General features: G+C 35.4%; 5 protein-coding genes and 1 non-coding gene across 8 annotated transcripts; all 6 read left to right on the forward strand.

The window, feature by feature from the left end:
- The first annotated feature begins 4,051 nt into the window (after positions 1–4,051).
- LOC9324000 (nucleolar protein 6) lies at positions 4,052–10,398 on the forward strand. Of its 2 annotated transcripts, none has more exons than XM_021035856.1 (27): positions 4,052–4,161; positions 4,267–4,445; positions 4,539–4,700; positions 4,789–4,954; positions 5,036–5,152; positions 5,247–5,380; positions 5,451–5,601; positions 5,693–5,760; positions 6,114–6,212; positions 6,328–6,443; positions 6,768–6,942; positions 7,027–7,137; positions 7,203–7,281; positions 7,370–7,513; positions 7,616–7,729; positions 7,853–7,974; positions 8,070–8,152; positions 8,238–8,362; positions 8,451–8,571; positions 8,649–8,786; positions 8,892–8,988; positions 9,076–9,201; positions 9,296–9,388; positions 9,481–9,586; positions 9,673–9,815; positions 9,917–10,000; positions 10,078–10,398. In XM_021035856.1, exons 2-27 carry the CDS (start codon positions 4,293–4,295, stop codon positions 10,198–10,200), a joined length of 3,150 nt encoding a protein of 1,049 aa, XP_020891515.1. In that variant the 5' UTR covers positions 4,052–4,161; positions 4,267–4,292; the 3' UTR covers positions 10,201–10,398. The 2 variants fall into 2 exon arrangements, with proteins under 2 accessions (XP_020891515.1, XP_020891516.1); XM_021035857.1 differs by having other exon boundaries at positions 4,060–4,161; positions 4,282–4,445.
- Positions 10,399–11,947: 1,549 nt separating this feature from the next.
- On the forward strand, positions 11,948–13,494 carry LOC110230845. Its single transcript, XM_021035031.1, has 2 exons — positions 11,948–11,954; positions 12,779–13,494. Exons 1-2 carry the CDS (start codon positions 11,948–11,950, stop codon positions 13,492–13,494), a joined length of 723 nt encoding a protein of 240 aa, XP_020890690.1.
- Positions 13,495–15,560: 2,066 nt separating this feature from the next.
- Positions 15,561–17,301, forward strand: LOC110230677 (putative ribonuclease H protein At1g65750). Its single transcript, XM_021034182.1, has one exon. It carries the CDS (start codon positions 15,603–15,605, stop codon positions 17,172–17,174), a length of 1,572 nt encoding a protein of 523 aa, XP_020889841.1. The 5' UTR covers positions 15,561–15,602; the 3' UTR covers positions 17,175–17,301.
- A 1,468-nt stretch (positions 17,302–18,769) lies between these two features.
- LOC9322450 (ubiquitin-conjugating enzyme E2 5) lies at positions 18,770–20,256 on the forward strand. Of its 2 annotated transcripts, none has more exons than XM_002886338.2 (6): positions 18,770–18,885; positions 18,994–19,073; positions 19,327–19,441; positions 19,528–19,580; positions 19,672–19,800; positions 19,882–20,256. In XM_002886338.2, exons 1-6 carry the CDS (start codon positions 18,842–18,844, stop codon positions 20,016–20,018), a joined length of 558 nt encoding a protein of 185 aa, XP_002886384.1. In that variant the 5' UTR covers positions 18,770–18,841; the 3' UTR covers positions 20,019–20,256. The 2 variants fall into 2 exon arrangements, with proteins under 2 accessions (XP_002886384.1, XP_020891288.1); XM_021035629.1 differs by having other exon boundaries at positions 19,732–19,800.
- Positions 20,257–20,392: 136 nt separating this feature from the next.
- Positions 20,393–20,464, forward strand: TRNAT-UGU. Its single transcript has one exon. It is a non-coding gene; the product is annotated as a tRNA-Thr (tRNA).
- Positions 20,429–23,378, forward strand: LOC9322451 (U3 small nucleolar ribonucleoprotein protein IMP4). The gene is made up of 9 exons (XM_002886339.2): positions 20,429–20,855; positions 20,948–21,031; positions 21,322–21,431; positions 21,567–21,617; positions 22,082–22,225; positions 22,327–22,416; positions 22,549–22,655; positions 22,872–22,959; positions 23,081–23,378. The coding sequence occupies exons 1-9, from the start codon at positions 20,744–20,746 to the stop codon at positions 23,177–23,179; spliced, it is 885 nt and encodes a 294-aa protein (XP_002886385.1). The 5' UTR covers positions 20,429–20,743; the 3' UTR covers positions 23,180–23,378.
- The last annotated feature ends 28 nt before the right edge of the window (positions 23,379–23,406 follow it).

A 23,406-nucleotide genomic window follows, 5' to 3' on the forward strand; every position in this document is an offset into this window, starting at 1 on the left:
ACTAGCTGTTTGGCCGACGAATTGGGAGCTCGGCGGTGTTGTGTGGAGCAAAAGATCGTCGTGTACTCTCTATGTTAGCGTTTGGATTCCTGACACAACTTGATATTTTGGTATTTATACCGAGTTGTGTCGGTCCGTCCCTTGATGATTTTCCGAAAGTACCTTTTCTGACCTAATGACGTGGTTCGTCCTATTTTATGGGCTTTCTTTCGAGCTGGATCCAATTATTTTAAATTATGGATTTTTTTAGTTTTGATCATTGATCGGAACTTTATAATACTGACGAGTAACAATACAAAAGTCAAGTCACAAATCAAGTTTAAGCATTTCTCAAATCCGATACCAAAAAACTCAGTTTTGCTTCCTTCACATTCTTAAAAAAATATTTGAAAACCTCAGTTCTAATTCAAAAATCTAAATCCAATATACTTCCTACTCGCGGAATTGAAGGATCCCGTACTTTGGAAGACTCTCAAACTCGAACACGACTCCGCGGTGATGATCAAATCATTCCACCCGATGGTCACCTCCAGGTGACCAAACTCTAGAGGGACTCGGAGAAACAAACGTCCAACGTAGTGGATAGCGAGAAGTGTGGTGGTCTGGCATCTGCAAGAATATGACGCTTTCAACCACAACAGATGCCACTCGCTGTATTCCACGAAAGTCATGGTCGGATTTAAAGTCCTACGCAAATAAAAAAAGCTGTGCTTTTTATATTTTTTTTTGCAAAATTACAAATAATAGTAATAAAAACAAAAACATACTAGAACTTGATAAAACAGTTTTTGAATCCATAAAATTATTTTCTTTCAAATCTATTTTTTAAAACAAAGTCTTCTATTTTGTAGCTAAACTCACGTAACTTAACTACAATGGAATCCAAACAAACGTAAGAGAAAATAACAGTAAAATCAACTAAATTTTTTTATTTGTACAAACGTCTTCTTTTGGTGAATATATTTTAACATTTATACAAAAAGTAAAAAGCAAAATTTTTTGTTTTCGTTTATTTTTTTTTTTCTAAACCAAAATTTTACTAAAAAATCATTTATAAACCCACTTAATTAAATATTTTATTAACTTAAAAGTTTAAAGCTCATGAAATATGGTAAAATAAAAGCCCAATAAAAAATGAATTAATAAAAAAACCGATAATATTTTGTGTTTTTGCATAAAATATAATTTATAAAATATAGCTTTTCTTTTTGGATAACTTGTGATGTGGATCGAACTTATACATATACATGCATGCATATGTAAATGTATATGAATACAAATGATTAAGGCATACCTACATAAAAAAAGGCTATATTTATATAAAAAGGAGAGATGCCTTATGTGGCAAATTAGTTCCAAAACACAACTTTCTCTGAATTGTGACCTCAAGAGGATTTGGTCGTTCTTTACTGCAAATTTTATTTACGCTCATTTGTTCCACTTGGAGAGTCTTCAGTTAGAAGGAGCACATATTAAATTGAGTGTGTGTTTAACAAATCTATATATACATTTTTGAATCACTTTTAACAAATAAATCCTGGACTTGGAACTTATTTACAATACAATGCCATTGGCATTTAATGTTTTAACAAAAAATTTCTCAAATCTAAATATTAATCGATTTTGTTACTAAAATTTAGGAAACTAAAAGAAAAAAATTACAAAAATCATTTAAATTTTTCCTAATTCTTCATTAAAAAAAAAATTTGTTTTAGTTTTATGTTTTATTTTTTATTTTTTCATATGTTTGATTATGTTTTTTGCCAATCATGTTTGTTCAATACAATATCACTCTTCTTGAGAAGATCGAAATTGATTTTATTTTATTTTGAATCACTTTTTGGAGAGTATGATCTTCCTCTTATAGTAGTAGTTCATATGTAGAAGCCATCCATCACAATTTAAAAAAAAAAAAAACACTCCCTAAAACTTTCTTTTCTGATTTTTTAATTCCGGCGTTCTAATTTTGTTTTTCTATATACTTTTTTCTAATTTGCAATTGTACAAAATAATTATCACTCCCTAAAACTTTCTTTTCTGATTTTTTTATTCCGGCGTTCTAATTTTGTTTTTCTATATACTTTTTTCCAATTTGCAATTGTACAAAATAATTATCACTCCCTAAAACTTTCTTTTCTGATTTTTATTAAATTTTGTTCTTTTTCTGGTAAGAATAAATTGTACATGTATTACGTTGATATTGCTAATTCAAATAATGTTAACAAAAATGCCCAAATATAGGCTATATTAAAAGAAAAAACAGTTAGTCAAAAACACAAGTATATCAATCCCAAGTTATGATTAAACTAAATATTTATTTATAATATTTTTTACCCAAAACAATAAATTTATATATACTAAAAAATTTGAAGTACCTTTTTTAAAGTACTTTTGTGTTAGTAAAGTAAGAATTTACAAAGAATGTCATCACATTAAAGTCAAAAAACAATTATTATTTTTGAAATATTATTATTGATATATTTTAAATTTATAAAACATTATTAATTAAAATATCATGAGACGAGTTATATAGCGGGACGGGTTTCGATTAATATAACATGGGTTATATCTATACTTTATTATTTTATCATCACTAATTTTTTTTAGTTACAACATTAATATAAAATTATATAACTTTAATACTAAATTAAAAACCATAAAATTTAATATTTATTATATATATGAATAAAACATTTGCCCCGTGGTGTACCACGGGTTAAATTCTAGTGTTTATTTATAATAACATTATATATTTATAACTCACACGTACATTACCAAATTTGAAACTGAGTTATGACATGATAGCCGTATTGGTACAAATTACTTAAAACAAATATCTTTATTATGAATTCTTAACCAATAATCACTATTAGTTGGTTTTATATACTTGGTTAGGCTATCAATTGTTAAACAAACATCAAATAAATAGCCAAGGTAAAAGCGAATTTATTCTTGCTATTGAAGAACAAAACAAAACTATTTTCTTAGTTAAATGAATCATATACAAGTCTACCTTCTTAAAAGTGCCTTTTTTTGATATTTACTTAATAAAAATAATGATTAATTTCCCAACCAATAAGGAGTTGGCATTTCGAAAGATGATTTGATTTATTATGACTTAATGCATATTTTATTAAATTAATGAATAAGAGTTAGAGCACTTTTGGAAAAGTAGTCAAAATGCTACCTGCTTAATTCTTCGTAGCCTATTAAAAAATAATTTGTACAAAAATATGAATACGAAAATGTAAAACAAATGTTCTTTCAAAATGTGTGACGGAGCTTAGTAATATTGTTTTGCTTATTGATTTGTTTAGCTAATCTCTTATGTTTTTCTTTTCCTATTTAATTTGCGGGGTATCTTACCAACTTCCTCCACAAAGACAAACTAGCTTCAAAAGATAGTGTAGTCTTTTTTTTTTGTCAACCTGGCAAGTACTTTATAAATAAATAACGAACCGTCAAATTGGCGAATCAATATTGAGCATTAGTGTCGACATGAATGTTGTTATTGTACATTATACAAGTTAGAGGATAAACAGTGCATATCCATTGTGCTCGAGCAGGGCTGACTCTAAAATATAGATGGTCCAAGCCAAAAAAAAGAAAGTCTTTTGGATTTTTAGATAGTTTTAAAACAGTGAGAGAACATTTTTAAATATTCAAAAAATTGGGGACTTATTTATAAATAAAAATTGAGAGCCTATTTTAGTATCCGATGGGCTCAAAAAATTTGGGGATTTTAGACCAATATTTTGTATTATGTTGCCTTTGGGCTTGAAACCAAGCAGATTCATATGAAAGAACATTGAATCTAGCTTAGTCCTTTGCCTTTTTGCTTTGAAAAAGTTCTGTTTATTTGGAAACTTTGTGGGCCATATTCTTGAACTTCATCACTATTTGGGCTTTAACAAACTCACGATGGCCCGATGAAATATAGTCTTATTCAACGTATGATATAACCCTTACACGACAGCGTATCAATGAAAAAGAGCAAAAACTGAAAAGAAAAAAAAAAAACAAATAATTTTAAAAAATTCAGACAAGGTTTTAACTTTTAAACTTAAAACCCAACCCTGGTTTCTTCGTCTTCCTCGCGCCGCCGCAAACAAAGCTCCGCCGTCGATTTTCTCAGAAGGAGAAGAAGAAGATAATCTAAACGTAAGTCTTTGTGCCCACATAGGTCTTTGTGCAATTTGAGACGAACCCTTTCTTTCAACGTATAAAAATTGCTTTGCTCTTCTTCTTCTTCTTCTTAAACCCTAGTCCTCGAGAATCCAGTACCAGTAACCATGGAGGCAGATACTAAGACAGACTCTCGTACTCTGAAAGTTAACGACTTGTTAAAAGACGTTCGCTTAGATTACGATTCTCTCAGCAAGCTTGTCGGTGATGCCGTTTCGTCGATTAAAGAAGCTATTGATGGAATCCCTGAAGATTTTAAGGTAGTTTTGTGTGCATCTATATAATGTTAAATGTTCTATGGAAATTGAAAAGTTTGAGCTTTTTCAACAATTGAATAACTGTTTTTGTCTTAGGTTACCTCGGAGTTAGCTCCTAATTTTGTTAAGGATATTGGGGCGGATAAAGTGGACTTCAGTTTTAAGAAGCCAAATGGTTTCAGTCTCTGTGGAAGTTACTCCATTTGTGGCATGGCGAAGCCGGATACTTGTGTTGATCTTCTTGTTCACTTGCCTAAGGTCAGTGTTTATTGCTCATTTCCTAAGTTTTAAATCGAATGTTACGGGTTGGTTTCGAATATGTGTAACTATAGAAAGGTTCTTGCAGGAATGTTTTTATGAGAAGGATTACATGAATCATAGATACCATGCCAAAAGATGTCTTTATCTTTGTGTTATTGAAAAGCATTTGTTGTCGTCATCGTCCATCGAGAAGGTTGTATGGTCAACCTTACAGAACGAAGCCAGAAAGCCAGTCCTAGTTGTTTTTCCAGGTGTGTTCTAGTTTTTTTGCTAAGAGAATTAGTATTTTTTACATTGAAAAGTATTTACGTCGAGAATCTGTGTGTTTGCAGCTAAGAAAGTTGATCAGTTTCCTGGATTTTCCATAAGGATAATCCCTTCAGCAACATCGCTGTTTAGTGTTGCAAAGTTGAGTATGAGCAGAAACAACGTCCGTTCTGTGACTGCAGGTAATGAGGTTTATTTCAAGAATGTTGAACTCTACTTGGATAAATATATTGAGGCATCATTGTATTGACATTCTGATTTGTCTTGATGATAAAGATGGTGTCCCTGAGCCCACACCAACTTACAACTCAAGCATATTGGAGGATATGTTTCTGGAGGAAAATTCTGAGCTTCTCAAGAAAACCTTCTCTGAGTGGAAGGAGTTAGGCGATGCTTTGATTTTACTGAAGGTATGGATAGTTAACAGGTATTGTTAACCTGTGTATATTGGGGTCCTTAAACGTCTCTGGTTGTGTGCAGATATGGGCAAGACAAAGGAGCTCGATATACGTCCATGATTGCCTGAACGGATTTCTAATCTCTGTGATACTTTCATACCTTGCAACCCATGCCAAAATTAACAAGGCACTAAACGCATTGGATATATTCAGAGTGACATTGGATTTCATAGGTATGGTAGTACAGTTTTAGTTTATTCGTTGCATTTGAAGTATTTGATTCTGCAATATGGATAACCAAAATTTGTCAATCCTGTTTGGCAGCCACTTCTAAATTATGGGAGAGGGGTTTATATCTTCCGCCACAGAGTGAAATTCGTGTCTCGAAGGAGGTGTGTTGACTACTTGCTTTTCTGTCTGTTTCATTTTTATGTTTGCGTATCAGTATGACGTGCACCGGTAACTACTGGATTCGTCTGCTGGTGTATACTGTTATTGTAGTATAAAACATGAGACATAAGGCATCTTCTGATAATCCAAAGACTACATATGGAAGTCTTGATACTGTTGAAAAAACCATATGTAGGCACTAGATTTTTCTTGTATGACAGTCAAGCACTATAAGAAAACTTGACTGTCATACACGAAAAATTTAGTATTATATCGAAGAAATTTTCATGTGCGCACACAGTTGTCCTGTTCTCTGCATACTGTTGTTAACTGATCATCAACGTTTAAAATTCAGGAGAAGATGCAGTTCAGAGAGTTGTTCCCTGTTGTTATATGTGATTCATCTACATTTGTGAATTTGGCTTTCCGGATGACCAGTGTTGGATTCCAGGAGGTACCTTAAGCTGGAGGAAAACTCTACACTCAATTTTTTTCGTTTATCTGATATTTCATCAAGGCTGGGGTTGTGTTTGTGACTTTTCATGGAATTTGTTTGTTGGTCAGCACAGCTCCAAGATGAGGCTTCTTTGATGCTTAAATGTATGGAGAAACTCAGAGATGGAGGATTCGAGGAGATTTTTATGACTAAGATTGACTATCCTGTTAAGTATGACCACTGCATAAGGTAAGCTTCGCTTCTCACTTCTCCTGATTGATATGTATTGTATTGTTAAGGATGGAAGTGGCTGGTTATGTTCTTACTTTTGTCAAAGTGTTGTGGAAGTGGCTGGTTATTTCTTACTTTTGTCAAGCCTTTCGTGCATGTGCTAAGTACAAGACTAAAAAGATTAGATAAGAATTTTTTTTTCACATGTTCATACTCACCTCCATGGTTTTAAGATAGGTGGATATTAGAATTATTTGATAGTCTTAATTTAGTTTTTTAGTATTTTTCTGAGCTAGTTTGTTCCCTTTTCAGCTAGCTATCCTAACATATAAGTTCTCTTAGGTTACAGCTCAAAGGGAAAACAGCAGTGTCTATGTCAGGGTTTTGTTTGGACAAGGAGTGTTGGAGACTCTATGAGCAGAAAGTGCATAGCCTGCTGCTAGAAGGACTGGGTGACAGAGCAAAATCAATCCGTGTTGTTTGGAGAAATACCAATCAAGATTGGCATGTAGAGAGTGTAAGTTTTTTCCAATTATGAATCATACTGTTCGTTGCAACTAAGTGGGCTCTTTTCTAATACTCTTAACTGCCATTGAACCAGGGCTTGTCAGTTCTTGACAGAGAACCTCTTTTCATTGGCATATCTGTCAGCTCCACTGAAAAGGCTTATAGAACAGTTGATATTGGGCCAGATGCTGAAAACAAGATAGAGGTATATCCAAAATTTCTGAATCATTGCTGTCTGATTGGGTCGTACTGAGTAATATATTGGTCTAGGCACTTAGATTCCGGAAGTTTTGGGGCGAGAAGTCTGATCTAAGGAGGTTTAAAGATGGAAGAATAGCGGAAAGCACAGGTGTGTTATCAATACATTGCTTGTAGCAGAGTTAACTATGAAGTTTTGAGTTAATGCAAGCTGAATATTGCCTCATTCATTTTCTCAGTTTGGGAGACTCAGCAGTGGACCAAACATCTTATCATGAAACAAATTGTTGAATATATCCTTAAGCGGCATCTTTCCCTGTCATCCGATGACATTGTACAATTAGTGGATCAACTTGATTTCTCTCTAGACTATGGGGGCAAAGGTACTGCTAAACACATAATAAAAAAATCCTCTTTTTCTCAATGCATTGCGCGCTGTCTGCTTATAGTTTCAATCTAATGCAACAACGGTTGTTATGTCTCAGACCCAATATCTTTATCTGGAAATTTGCTTCAAGCCTATGAAGTTTTATCGAAGTGCTTGCGTGAGATTGAAGGAATACCTCTCAAAGTCTCTAGCGTCCAGCCTTTAGATTCAGGTTTGTTTTTCTGTAATTTCCTTTGCAATTAGCTGTTAAAATTTAGAAACTACAAGAGTGTACTGGCACTGATTTTTTCAGTATCTGTAGTTTTTTATTTTTAATCTTCCTCGTGACTTGCAGCTCTAAGGTTCACATCCGTATTCCCTCCTGAACCTCACCCAGTGGCTTGCGAAAAAATCGATTCGCGAAGATTGCAAAAACTTTTGCCATCCTGCATTCCAGCAATGGAGGTCATGATTCAGGTGTGATCAATACACCAGATGGTTACTGACATAGTTACTTTGTCTTAATTAGTTATCTTAACACTCCTGTCATTATTATTCCTTTGCTATCTCAGCTAGAGGGTTCTGGTAACTGGCCCATGGATGATTTGGCAGTTGAGAAAACAAAATCTGCCTTCCTCCTGAAAATTGCAGAGAGGTGGGTGAAGCTATTGTTTGTAACACTTCAAACTATTAAGTCACAGTGTTTTTATCTGAGTACTTACAAACGAAAATACTGACAGCCTTCAGAACGTCAAGGGAATACCATGCACAGCTACTGAGGATAATGTCGATGTTTTCATGGGTGGTTACGCATTTCGCCTGAGAATATTGCATGAAAGAGGCCTGAGCTTGGTGAAGAGAGAAAGTGAGTTTTCTTCTCGTACACACTATCCTCTATTTATGAATAGAAAGCCTATGTGATGCTAACTTCCTCGATTTCTACTGAGTTGCAGTTGGAGTGGACCCGGTGAAGCATGTTTCCTCTACCGATAAAATGCTTTTTATTCGTAGTCAACATGCAAGTATGATCAATGGTTTGCAAGGTCGATTTCCTATATACGCACCAGTTGCCAGGTAAAGTCAATATAATCATGTGTTTACTTTTGTTTGCTTTGAAGTTTCATAACCAAGACCTTGTCTGCTACCTTAAGGCTTGCAAAAAGATGGGTTTCTGCACATCTCTTTTCTGGTTGCCTGGCAGAAGAGGCCATTGAACTTTTGGTTGCTCATGTCTTCCTCACACCTCTCCCACTTGGTGTTCCTTGCTCCCGAATTAATGGATTCTTAAGGTATCTTTCCCCGCTACCATACTTTTGATTTGACGGAAAACAACCAAGCAATACTGTTGCCAACAATCAAAACGTCACATCTTTTTCCGCTGGACCGTGTAACAGGTTCTTGCGATTACTAGCAGACTATGACTGGATGTTCTACCCGTTGATTGTTGACATAAACAATGACTTTGGTAGAAATGACGAGAAAGAGATCAATGTGAGTCCCAAGTTTAATAATGGGTCTAGTGTTGGGCTAGATTTTTAGAACTGTATGTCATTGTAAATTTTTTCTGGTTTTTTCTAGGATAATTTCATGTCAAGTAGAAAAGGCTACGAAGAGGACAGACAAAACATAAGTTCAGCTATGTTCTTGGCTGCTCCTTACGACAAGGCATCAGAGGCATGGACAGCAACTTCACCAAATTTATTGGTTAGTAATTAGAATACGCTTTTGAAATGCATATCTTCCGCCACTCTGTTTTTTTTCTTCATGTCTGAACTCTCTTTTATTAACTCTGTTAAAGGAACAAAAAAGGTTGGTGGCTTATGCTCGAAGCAGTGCAAACGTGTTGAGCAAATTGGTATTGCAAGAACATAACGATTCTGTTCGATGGGAGGTGAGTGAGATGCATTGAAAACCAATTGTATTGAGCTGGTTATTATGAGAACATTATATCGACTAATATTATATGCATATACAACGTTGCAGTGCCTTTTCAGGACACCCTTGCACAACTATGACGCAGTTATTCTTCTCCACAGAGACAAATTACCTTATCCACGTCGTCTTCTGTTTCCATCTGAACTTAACCAAGGTTCCAAACATAGCTCTCTCTGTCTCTGTTTCTTTGTTTATATCGTAACATCCACCATTAAAACTTCTCTCCCAATTATTGAACAGGGAAGCATGTAGCACGGGGAAAAGCGAGTAGATTGTTTAACCCATTTATGCCGCCTGGAGATTTGAAGAGAAGCCATGAAGAGCTTAAGAATAAGCTAATGGTGGACTTTGAGCCGACCAAGTGCTTGTTGAGTGGGTTGCAGGCAAGTGCTGTAATCAGAACATAAACGTTCATATTTATTCAATTTCTTGTTAAAAGAAAGGAAGCTATCACACGATTCTTATCGTATGCGGTTGTTTGCAGGAAGAGTTTGGGACGTTGAAGCCGTGGTATGATCATATAGGAGGTGACGCAATTGGTTTAACATGGAACAAACACAATTCAAAGGTAAGAAATCTTCTTAGTGTTTTACTTCAAACAAAAACGAAAGGAAAAATCATAACAAATGTAATGTTTGATTGCAGAAACGAGAACGAGATGAAGAGGAAGAAGAAAGTAATCCAATGGAGATGTTGAAGGCGGTAGGCGAAATGGGTAAAGGGTTGGTAAGGGATATCTATTTGCTCAAGCCTCCACGCTTTGTCTAAATATCGACCACTCCAGAAGTAAGCTGCGATTAACAACTTGTCTTATTAAAATTAGGTACAATTTTCCTTAAAATTTGTATGTCAATTTTGTTTACTCATCATACTCAAACTGTCTAAAGAGACCAACCAAACACATTACCAGTTTTCCTTCTTCCATTGAGTTTAATGTGAAGCTTAATGGCTTATTTCGTTCTACTATTTTTCTTCTTTTTTTTTTAATCAAAGACATTTATGAAAAACATTTATCTCTAATACCATTTACTTTGGAAATCCTAGATTTTTTACATATATTATAAATGTATAATTTAATTTTCTACAATTCGAAAATTACAACAACGTTTCTTTATATTTGAAAACCAGAAGTGAAAAAATGCCAAATTAATCAGGAACGAAGTGCTAAATTTTACATTTGTGAAGACAGATTGTACTTATGTTTGCCTCTACTGATTCAAAAGACAGAATTTGATATCATATGTTTTTATAATTTTGCAATTTAACGTACAAGTTTCTTTATAATTTACCTCAAAATATTTTATTACCAAAAACATTATATAAAATATAGAAATGTATAATTAAGTTTGTATAATTAAAAGGGAAAAAAACTAGTTTGACCCAAAAATAAGGTTTAATTACTAAAATAACTCATAAAATGTATGAGTTAATCTAGTTATTTTCCGGACCAAAATACCCTTTGTCTCTTTGTTAGGAAAAAAATAAAGTCAATATTACCCTCTGATTTTTCTGGAAACGTGGGTGAAATTTTTTTTTTAAAAAAATCTGCCGTTAAAAGTCTGTGGGCGTCGTTGTGACAGATTTATTTTTTCCGACAGATTTAATAGTCTACGACAGATTTTCTGTGGCAGTTTTTTTTCTCCCACAGACTTATTTGAATATGGTTACGACAGATATTTAATTTGTAGCAGATTTTTTTCCTTTGCCAGACTTATTTTATGATGACGCCTCGGACTTTCGTAATTTTGACAGTTTTATTATAATATGTAGCAGATTTTTGTTTCTAGTGGCGTCAGACTTATTTTTTTTGGAAAAGAACTGTCATAATACAGCAGATTTGTTAATAAAAAATAATTACTAGTTTGACTTTTTAGTGCATACAGATTTGTTTTACGTTATGACAGACTTTTTAATTTTAACAAAAAATCTGGAATGTTATAGCAGATTTGTTTAAAAAAAATTGAAATTGCTAGAATGACATATAGTCACAACCGATATGTTTAACGTTATGACAGATTTTTTTTATGTTATGCCAGATTTATGTTTAATTTACAAAAATCTGGTGTTTCATAGCAGATTTCTTGAATTAAAAATAAATTATTGGAATGACCTATTTAATGATAACAGATTTTTTCATGTTATGACAGATTTTTATTTTATCATGACAGATTTGTCAGATTTTATTACTACAAGATTATGTTTGGCAATTTAAAAAAAATATCTGCAAAATTAGGATACGGCAGACTTTATTTTAATGTAACAGACTTGTTAAAATTAACTGCCATATTTGATTTTTAATTAAAAAAAAACGAATTTAGTTTTTATTTTTAAAGGAAATGGCATAATGAAAGGTTAAATAGTCTTTTTACATAAAATTTGGGTTAGTCTAGTTATCCATTTGGATTGAGAGTCATTCTAGTTATTTTAGCTAAGTTTTGAGTCAAACTGGGTAAATTTAACTAATTAAAACTATAAAACCTGAAAATCAATAGTGAAAAATTAATATTGTACAATTATGTTCGGTTTGTTTTCACAGTTTTGTAATTCAACACTCATGTTTCCTTAAAATTTAGCTCAAAAATTTCTTACCAAAATATTGTAAGTATATAAATGTATAAATGTTAAATTATATAATAAAAACTATAAAACCTGAAAATCAATAGTGAAAACATTTTTTTTGCCAAATTAATGAGTAACTATTAACTAAGTGTTAAATTTTATTGTGTGAAAACATATTGTACTTATGGTACCTCTAATGACTCAAATAAATTTGAACCGGATATCATATGTTCGGTTTGTTTTCACAATTTTGTAATTCAACATTCAAGTTTCCTTAAAATTTAGCTAAAAACATTTTCTTACCAAAATATTGTAAGTATATAAATGTATAAATGTTAAATTATATAATAAAAACTATAAAACCTGAAAATCAATAGTGAAAACATTTTTTTGCCAAATTAATGAGAAACTAAGTGTTAAATTTTATTATGTGAAAACATATTGTACTTATGGTACTTCTAATAACTCAAATAAATTTGAACCGGATACCATATGTTCGGATTGTTTTCACAATTTTGTAATTCAAAACTCAAGTTTCCTTAAAATTTAGCTAAAAATATTTATTGCCAGAAAACATTTTTTTATAAATGTAGAATATAGTTTTGAATAGTTAAAAAACTGACTTATAAACCTGTAAATCAGAAGTGAAAAACATTTGATTGCCAAAACCATTATATATAAATAAATATATACTTGTAAAATCTAGTTTTGTATATTAATCGAGAAAGCTTTTAAACCTCGTATTCGGAAGAATTTGGGTTGAAAATTGTGAAATTCTTCAATGAAGATGGTTTTGTACCTGGTTTTGTACCTGTTAAGCCAGAATTGTCATCGGCTCCAATCTGGCTTGAGCTAAGGAATGTTCCTCTGCAATTCTTCAATGAAGATGGTCTGGAGCATATTGCGGGGCTAGTAGGAGATCCTAAATGTCTTCATCCTTTGACAGCAAGTAAGGCGAACCTCGAGGTTGCGAAAGTTTTTACCATCATTGATCCTCGTAAGCCGCTGCCTGAGGCGGTCAATGTCAAGTTCCAATCTGGGGAGATTAAGAGAGTTCTGGTCTCTAGCCCTTGGATGCCACCCGTGTGTGGGCATTGCAAGGAAATTGGTCACAGTGTGAAACATTGCAAGTTGGCTCCGGTCTCATGTACGGGTTGTAATTCTACTGCTCACTCCCTGCAGAAGTGTCCTAGAGCGAAGAAAAAGAAACAGATGGTTTATCGTGTTAAGCCAGTGCAAGAGGCTGTTCCTGTTTTTCAACCAGCGGTATCCCCTCAGGTCATCACTGCTCAGTTAGAATCAGGAGTCTTGGCTATTTCTGAGTCAAAGCTAACAGGTAAGAAGTTAGCTGGAGAGTCTAGCAATTCAAAGGCTGCCTCCGCGTCTGCTTCTGCGTGCTCTTCTGAAGCTGAGCCAGATTCTTCAGACACGCTTTCTAGCGACAATGGTGGGTACCAAGAGGACGATCACAGAAGTGGTGTCGAAAAAGCATCGCAGAGGTGAACGAGGCAATGGCCTCAAAATCTGATATCTTCAATGTGTGTAGATATTTTTTGTTGGAATGTCCAAGGCTTTAATAAGCTATCTCATCGTACCGGATTTAAGAAGTGGCTTCGAAGAAATAAGCCCATTTAATTGAAACTCATGTGCAGCCGCCAAAGAGAGATAAGTTCATCAATTCCCTTATGCCTGGCTGGCTTTTTGAAGACAACTATGAGTACTCGGATCTAGGCAAGATATGGATCCTCTGGGACCCCTGTGTTAAAGTCTCCATTATCTCTAAATCCTTACAAATGGTTACTTGTGAAGTGGTTTTACCTAACGCAGGTTTTCCAATGGTGGTTTCTTTTGTGTATGCCTCTAATATTGAAGAGGTTAGGAGTTTGCTTTGGGATGAGTTGATCAGTGTTTCTACGTCGCAGGCTGTGGCTGGCAAAGCTTGGACAGTTCTTGGCGATTTTAACCAGACACTGAATCCAAATGAGCACTCGAAATCGGATGGCTTCAGGGTTAACAAAGCTACTAAGGACTTCAGGGACTGTCTTGCTAGTGCAGCTCTCCAGGACCTTACTTTCAGAGGATGTTCTTTTACTTGGTGGAATAAGAGGGAGGCAGATCCCATTGCTAAGAAGCTAGACAGAGTACTAGTAAATGATGCCTGGGCTGTGAGTTTTCCTTTGTCTTTTGGTCTCTTCAGTGAACCGGACTTCTCGGATCATGCTTGTGCTACTGTAAACCTTGCTATTGGTGCTCCTAAGCAGAAAAAGTCCTTCAAATTTTATACTTTTCTCCTACAAAATCAGGACTTTCTCCTTCTCATTGGGTTTCACTGGTTCTCTTTTAACTTTGTGGGATCGGATATGTTCAGAATTTCTCATAAGCTGATTACCCTAAAGAAGATTATCAGAGAGTTTAGCAGAAACAACTACTCAGGTATCGAAAAAAGAGTGCAAGAAGCGCATGACATTCTTATTCAGAGGCAAGGCATCTTCTACTCTGACCCTACTTCTCTAAACGCTGGAATGGTGGTAGAAGCAGAAAGAGTATGGCATGTTCTGGCCTTAGCTGAGGAGCATTTTTACAAGCAAAGGTCAACTATTACTTGGTTAGGTGATGGAGACTGCAACTCTAGATACTTTCATAGGATGGTGAATAGCAGGATTTCCTTGAATCATATTCACTATCTTTTGAATGAGTATGGGGTAAAGGTAGAGACTCCTCAGGGAATTCAAAAAATTTGTGTTGATTTTTTTGAAACGCTGCTCTGTCCAGTTATCTCTCCTCTTTTATTCATTCAGGCAGATATTACCAGGCTGCTGGATTTTAGGTGCTCTCTGGTCCAGCAGAGGTCGTTGATTGCTCCTTTCTCTGATGATGAGATAAAGCAGGCTTTTTTCACATTGCCTAGAAATAAGTCTAGCGGTCCAGATGGTTACCCTGCAGAATTCTACATCAGTCTCTGGAACATTGTTGGTGGTGAGGTCCTTGCTGCAATAAAGGAATTCTTCATCTCGGGAAAGCTGCTGAAGCAATGGAATGCTACTACCCTGGTTTAGATTCCAAAGATCTGCAATGCTGCTTCTCCTTCAGATTTTAGGCCGATATCTTGTCTTAACACTCTTTACAAGGTAGTTTCAAAGCTTCTCGCTAATAGGCTAAAGGCCCTGCTGCCTGATATCATTTCTCCTTCCCAATCTGCATTTATCCCTTGGAGACTATTGTCTGAGAATGTTCTGCTGGCGACCGAGATTGTTCATGGCTACAACAGAAATAATGTGGATCCAAGTGGCATGTTAAAGGTGGACCTACGAAAGGCGTTTGATTTAGTAAGATGGGATTTTATTGCTGAAACTCTAAGAGGAATTCATCTGCCAGAGAGGTTTGTTTTGTGGATTGTTGAGTGTATCTCTACCCCGATCTTCTCTATCTCTGTGAATGGTGCTTCTGGTGGTTATTTCAAGAGTACAAAGGGGCTAAGGCAAGGGGATCCTTTGTCGCCTTACCTCTTTGTGTTGGCTATGGAGGTGTTCTCGAAGCTTCTCTTATCTAGGTACTCCTCATGCTATATCTTCTATCATCCTAAAACATCAAACTTGAATATCTCTCATTTGATGTTTGCGGATGATGTGATGATATTTTTCGATGGCGGCAGCTCTTCCCTTCATGGAATTAATGAGACTTTGGATGATTTTGCGGGTTGGTCAGGGCTGAACATGAATAGAGAAAAAACAGAATTATTCTTGGCTGGAGTAAATGAGGTTGAATCGCAGGCTATTGCAAATTATGGTTTCACACAAGCTTGCCTGCCAATTCGTTACTTGGGGCTGCCTTTAATGTGTAGGAAACTGAAAATTTCAGAGTATTCCCCTCTTGTGGAGAAGATAAAAGGGAAGTTTACTAGTTGGGCAGTGAGGTCGCTCTCTTTCGCTGGCAGGTTACAATTATTATCCTCTGTGATTACTGGCTGTGTTGTCTTCTGGATTACTACTTTCAAGCTTCCAAGTGGCTGCATCAAAGCAATCGAATCCTTGTGCTCCCGTTTTCTTTGGTCTGGAGGTATTGAGAACCACCATAAGGCTAAGGTGGCGTGGGCAACAGTGTGCTTGCCAAAGTCAGAGGGAGGTCTGGGTCTTAGGCGGTTCTCTCAGTGGAACACAACTCTCAGCCTTAAGCTTGTTTGGCGGTTATTCTCTAATGGAGGGTCTCTTTGGGTTGACTGGCACAGGTTTCACAATCTAAAGGTTTCTGGAAGCGATAATATCTCTACCTTCTGGACCATAAAAGAAAAGGCTAATGATTCTTGGAATTGGAAGTGTCTTCTTCGGCTTAGACCATTAGCAGAGCGGTTTCTTCGGTGTGACATTGGCAATGGGCTTTCTGCTAGCTTCTGGAGAGACAATTGGACCCTTTTCGGTCCTTTAATAAAGCACATTGGCGATGGAGGCCCGTTAAGGTTGCGTATTCCTCTTGATGCTACTGTTTCTGTGGCAGCTCAAGGAAATGTTTGGGACCTGCCTATGACACGCTCTTCTCAGGTTCATAGTCTCCATAACCACCTAAATACTATCTCGCTGCCTCTGCGTCCGCTCGTTGAGGATGTTTATGGCTGGTATGTGAATGATGTGGATTGCAATAGTTTCTCTTCCTCGAAGACTTGGCAGGTTATTAGACAACGTGAAGAGAAGAAAGGGTGGGCTGCTGCAATCTGGTTTAAAGGCTCTATTCCTAGAAACGCTTTCAACATGTGGACCACTCATCTTGATAGACTGCCCACACGGGCGAGGCTGCAGGCATGGGGGCTGCCTGTCTCGCCTCTTTGCTGCTTGTGTTCTGCTGAGACAGAAACAAGGGATCATTTAATGCTTCGTTGCGATTTCAGCACCGCTATTTGGAATTTAGTTCAGTCGAGACTTAGGCTGCATTCCTTACGTTTTATGGACTGGGCTGAGCTGTTATCTTGGATCAGAAGGACAAGTCCTACTGCTCCTTCTACATTGAGGAAGCTGATTACTCAAGCCGTTGTTTACGCAACCTGGAAGCAGAGGAATAACATGTTGCACAATTCGAATCACATTGCACCTGCTGCGGCCTTCATGATCATCGATAGGGAAGTCATCAACTCTATAAATGCTCGGAGGCACCGACGAAAGTTCCGTAATCTTATGAGCCTATGGCTCATATAATGCTCCTACTTTGAAGATCTGTTTCTTCTTTGTTTACTTCCTTGTTTTTTATCCTAATTTTTGCCAAGGAACTAAACCTTAGGTATTGCACATGTAATTCCAAACTTTTTCATTTTATATGATATTTACCCACTTAAAAAAAAAAAAAAAAAAAAAAAGAATTTGGGTTGAAGCTGCAAAGGCACAGTCCACTAAATCGTTGTTATCCTCTTGGTTCCTTCCTGCAATAAATATAGATGGTGAGGACGTAGATCTGAATATAGCCAATGTACTAGATAGAGTCTAGAGCACATACAACTTTCAAGAAACAATTAAAGAAAACACAAGTTTCAGTATAATATTTAATGATAATTCCTTTTCATGTCCTATGGAAACTTGTTTTGATTAATCTGGTGGTGATGAGCTCTATATTGAATGATTGGCAGGGACTTAGCAATTCTCTTAAGTTCCTAAAATATCGATAGTGAATTAAAAAAGTAACTGAAAGAAACACACACTTTTTTGTTGTTGTTGTTGTTGTAATGGACCAATGCTTTATAAATTACGATCAGGACATGAAAGTTGTTTGAGTATGCAAAAAGATTCAATCTTTAGTATAGAATGTTTGAAATATACCTGATAATTCTGATAAGTTAATAGAAGTTCTTGCACAGTACGCTTTGTAACAAGTTGCTACATACCTCCTTAACAGTCTGCAAAATCGTACATGATCTTTCTTCATCAAAACAAAACAGAGCTATGGACTGATCGTTCATGCGTAGAGAAAAATCAAAAGTATATAACATGTCGGAAAAATGGGGAATACGACTTACCATAGGAGAAGAAACGAGAGATTTGACGGCGGAAGTAACTACAGAACCACCGGAAAATTAAACTCTGTTTCTGTTACCATCTCTCTATATCTCTTCTCGTTCTTTCTTCAAAACAAAATCGACCCTTTCGAAATCACTGGCTTCCTTTTATCAGAATTCAGAACGTGTATTTTTTGTTTCTTCACTTGTATGAAATTTCTGTGACCACTGTGTAATAACGGCTCTATCACGCAAACCCATTTTTTTAAAATTTATTAATTAATTATTTACCCGTTTTATTTATTTTATTAATTAACTAACCTAATCGTTTTATTTTATTTTTCTCTGAAAACAATTTAAATTACGATCGTTGATTTATGAAGTCACTCACAAGTTTTTATTTCACTCATAAATTTCCATTATTTTAACCAACACAAAAAATACTCTCTTTTACAGTAACAGTTTACAGATAAGATTAGTTACATGCTTTAACAAAAAAAAAAAAGATTAGTTACATGATCCCAAATATTTCGATTTAATACTTTGATGGTTTTTATTTGATTTGCAAATAGCTTCATGTACATAAAATTTGAATTCTATATTTATGCGTAATTATTCAATTTGAGTTACTACTACATCTACGAGCCACAGTTTTTTTTTTCCCAATACTTTGCCGTCGAAACTTGGAATTTGAAAACTTTATTTTTTGTCAACACGGCAATAAATTTATCTAATTTGGAACATCTCACATCATCATCATCATCATCGATATCTGTAATAAAAATAGTATTTAAAGATTCTCTCACTTTCTCCTTTTCTCTCCACTCGATTCCCGGAAAAAAAAAAAAATCAGCAAAAAAGAAGAAGAGAGAAACCATGTCTTCGCCGAGCAAGCGTAGAGAAATGGATTTGATGAAACTGTATTTTTTTTTAATTCTTATTATCGAATCGGTTTATTCTTGATTTTGAGCTCGGATTTTGTTTGGTGATTTGATTCGAAATTTTTGCTGATTGATGTGAGAGTTTAGGATGATGAGTGACTACAAGGTGGAGATGATCAATGATGGCATGCAAGAGTTCTATGTTGAATTCAACGGACCTAAAGACAGTAAGTAACTCTATTCTTCTTTGACTATAAATCATAGAGAATTGGTTCCTGGTACTGATGATGATGATCATAGGGTTTTGCATCGTTTATATTTTAGGGAAATCAGATTATTTGGTGTTTTTTCTTAGTATCAATTTTGATTATGAAGTCATTTAAAGATTTGGTTCTGCTACTGTTGCTGATAATTATATCAGGTTTTGCATCATTTTTAGTAACAAAGAATTTGTTCATTTGGTGTTTCGACTATGGACAGGTATATATGAGGGAGGTGTGTGGAAGATAAGAGTTGAACTTCCTGATGCTTATCCTTATAAATCTCCATCTGTTGGTTTCATTACCAAAATATACCACCCGAATGTCGATGAAATGTGAGTTTAGGAATCGGTGATTATGTTCCTTATCCAAATCTTGAGTGGTGCTTATTTGTTATGCTTCTTTGTTTGCGATTGTGCAGGTCGGGTTCTGTGTGTTTAGATGTTATTAACCAGACCTGGAGCCCCATGTTCGGTATGATCATAACAAATGAACAATATACAAGATAGTTTTAACTCTTGTTAGTTTTTGTTATGTTAATTGTGATATGGATTTAGTTATTCAGACCTGGTGAATGTGTTTGAGACATTTCTTCCTCAACTTCTTCTGTATCCGAATCCGTCAGATCCATTGAATGGAGAAGCAGCTGCATTGATGATGCGTGATCGTCCTACCTATGAACAGAGAGTTAAAGGTTGGATATTGAGTTGCTTTAGATTCTTGTTTTTACTCATTCACAAACCTTACATTTTCTTATCTTCTTGCGCGGTTTCAGAGTATTGCGAGAAATACGCAAAGCCAAGGGCGGATACTGAGGAAATGTCTAGTGATGATGAAATGAGTGAAGACGAATATGCCTCAGACTGTGATGATGAAGATGATGTTGCAATCGCAGGTAAACTTGATCCTTAATCCGCATTGGTCTTGGTATGAATCATGTGGCTGGCTTAATGGCTAAACCGGGGTGACAAAAAGAAGCCGGTGACTTTGTACATATGTATATGAATAATCAATGAATGTTTAAAGTTCCATCTTTAAATTGAACTCTAAAATCTCTCTCATTCTCTTGTTGTTTACTTTGTGCCTTTTTATCAAACATGTAAAATATTGAAGCTCCTTTTATCTTCATGTTATTGTGCACCTCTGATTATGTGGTTAGATTGTTTGGGTCTCATAAGCAATTTCAAAGTTTAGTTTGTTGTTAATCATGAATCTGCCTTTGAATTTTGGTTTAACAGAGTTATAGAATAAAATAATAAATTTACAGTAGTATTTATGACAGAAATGCCCTTATAGCTCAGTGGTAGAGCGTTAGTCTTGTAAACTGAAGGTCCGTAGTTCGATCCTGCGTGAGGGCACCTTTTTACCGTTTTTCCTAGTTTTGTTATTCCTTTGGGCTTCTTTAGGCTCAGATAATAAATAAACGGCCCAAAATAGCTTGCTGTCCTCCGTTTCACGTATTCAAAGACAAACACCTTGCCGTTTTTATAACTTCTCAACATATTCGCTATCTTTCAGTCGCCTTCTTCTTCCTGCTTTCTCTCGAAACCCTTACCTAAAACCCTAATCCGCCACTACCAAACAAGTTCGTCTCTTAGCCTCTCTCTCTCTCTCTGAATCACTCACGACGAATCACGATGTTGCGCAGAAACGTAAGGTTAAGAAAAGAGTATCTCTACAGGAAAAACTTGGAAGGTGACGAGCGTTTGGTCTATGAGAAGAAGCGGAAGATAAGAGAAGCCCTTCAAGGTCTAGTGATTTTTTTTCCGTACCTGTCGAAACAATCATTGATTCGATGTTTATTTTTCGTTGTTGTGATTTGGGTTTTTATGGTTTAACAGAAGGAAGGCCGATTCCTACTGAGCTCCGTAACGAGGAGGCCAGGCTTCGACAAGAAATTGATCTTGAAGACCAAAACACAGCTGGTAAGAATTCGGGAGCTAAACTTTTCCGATTGGTTTGATCAATTGATATATTGTAATTGTATGCATTTACATTAGAAGCACAGTCGTGTAACTTATGTTTTTGTTATATTGATACTGAATTAGTGTAAGCATTTTTCGGGAATTCATTTATATATTTTGGGGTTCATTGAAAGAAGACGAATTCGTTCTTATCTTTGTATTCAAAAGCTATGGTTTGAACCTGTGGTATGGGGATATAAATGGTTTGTGGCATCAGCTAATGGTTATCTTTCTAATCATGTTGTTAATAGTTCCGCGGAGTCATATCGACGATGAATATGCAAATGCTACGGAAGCAGATCCTAAGATTTTGTTGACAACGTCTAGGAATCCAAGTGCTCCCCTCATCCGATTCACAAAGGTATTGTTTAGTTTAGTTTCGGTCGTTGAAGATGCTGACATTATTGTCTGGCTTGTTTTCTTCCGGGTTTGTTTTTGGCTAGTGATTTGTGCCTTTTCTTTGATTTATCCTTTGATTGTGTAATTTCTGTAACAGGAATTGAAGTTTGTGTTTCCTAACTCTCAGAGAATAAATCGTGGTGGTCAGGTATGTGTGTTGTTCTGGCTTCTGTACTTTAACTCATTTGGAAATATCCAATCCTCTTTTTCTGTAACCTGGTTTTGTTTTACTTGGTCACTGCTTGTGGTTTCTTATTGATGTTGTTAAATTGATTGCTAATGGTATTAGCTCCCTTCAAAACATTTTGTTTCCTGGGTATAACTATTGCATGTGCATATACTTGAATCAGATCAGTGTTGAACTTATGTGCAACACCGGTCCTATCAGTGAACTGCATATCAAATCAAGCTTCATAATTTAAAAAGTAGTTGAGTCTGTCCAATTCTGCAGAATCTAGATTTCAAATCGAAGCTTGACTAATATAAACCATCATTTGGGCTGGAGTTGTATTGACACTTATATACAACACAATACCTCTCTATGTTAGTGGAACATGTAAACTATGTTGCATTCAAATCGTAATATCTAAGTTTTCCCATTGTTATTTGCAGGTCATTTCTGAGATCATTGAAACTGCCCGTTCGCATGATTTTACTGATGTTATATTGGTTCATGAGCACCGTGGTGTGCCTGATGGTCTCATTATCTCTCATCTCCCATTTGGACCAACTGCATACTTTGGATTACTTAATGTGGTAAGTAACTCATTGTAGAACTGATTTTTTTTTTCCAAAACTTTCTTCTTTTCAACTCCTAGTTTAGCCTTTTTAGTAAATCCAAAGTTCCCTCTGTTTAGGTAACAAGACATGATATCTCAGACAAGAAAGCCATTGGAAAAATGCCTGAGCAATATCCTCATCTCATTTTTAACAACTTTACTACTCAGGTATATTCGTAGAACCAATTCACTTTTTTCTTACTGCAATTTGGTTTCATTGCGTCTCATAGATTGATCGTTCTGATTTTTTCATTTCTAATGTAAACATAATTTTAAATTTGATTTCCTTTTGTTTCGTAGATGGGTCAAAGAGTTGCAAACATCTTAAAACATATCTTCCCTGCTCCAAAACTGGATGCAAGACGTATAGTTACTTTTGCTAATCAATCTGATTATATTTCATTCAGGTAAATTTTTCTACTAAACTTTATTGGTAACATCGTTTATAGTTTTCAAAGCCAAAACCCTAAAGCTTATGTTGGTAGTTGGTAGTCTGATTCTGTTCCTCTTGGTGAAGCACGTCAAACACCAAGCAATGACACATTTATGAATTGAACAGACAGATTATACTTTATTTGTTTTCTCCGTTGATTCTTCTTTGAAAATCTTGTTGGAATATATAGGAATCATGTCTATGATAAAGGAGAGGGAGGTCCGAAATCGATTGAGCTTAAAGAAATTGGTCCTCGATTTGAGTTGCGGCTCTACCAGGTATGCATTCAGCTTAACCGAATCAAAACTGTTTTCCTCGAGTAAAATAATGGTTTGATAAAGAATCAATCAAGTTCCTTAGTAACAATGCTGTTTCTTTGTAACGCAAATTTTTTTGCAGGTGAAATTAGGAACCGTGGAACAAAATGAAGCAGAGATCGAGTGGGTTATTAGACCGTACATGAACACCGCTAAAAAGCGCCAGTTCATCGGTGAATGATGACTAAACGAAACTGTCATCTAGATTTTTTTTTACCTATCAATTTGTTGGAAGATTTTTGTGTCGTTAGAGAAAATTGCGATTTTGGTTATTCGATGACTGGAAAATTAGCATCGATTTTGTTGTAACGTTTCGCTTCTAAAACAAAACCTTCTTGTCTTAAAATAGTATCTTCAACCATATACTGTTTGCATGAGTCGATCAAAAATTTGTTAGTACTTAGTGGT

The sequence above is a fragment of the Arabidopsis lyrata genome (genome assembly GCF_000004255.2).
Source record: "Arabidopsis lyrata subsp. lyrata unplaced genomic scaffold ARALYscaffold_2, whole genome shotgun sequence".
In the NCBI taxonomy this organism is placed as follows: Eukaryota; Viridiplantae; Streptophyta; class Magnoliopsida; order Brassicales; family Brassicaceae; genus Arabidopsis; species Arabidopsis lyrata.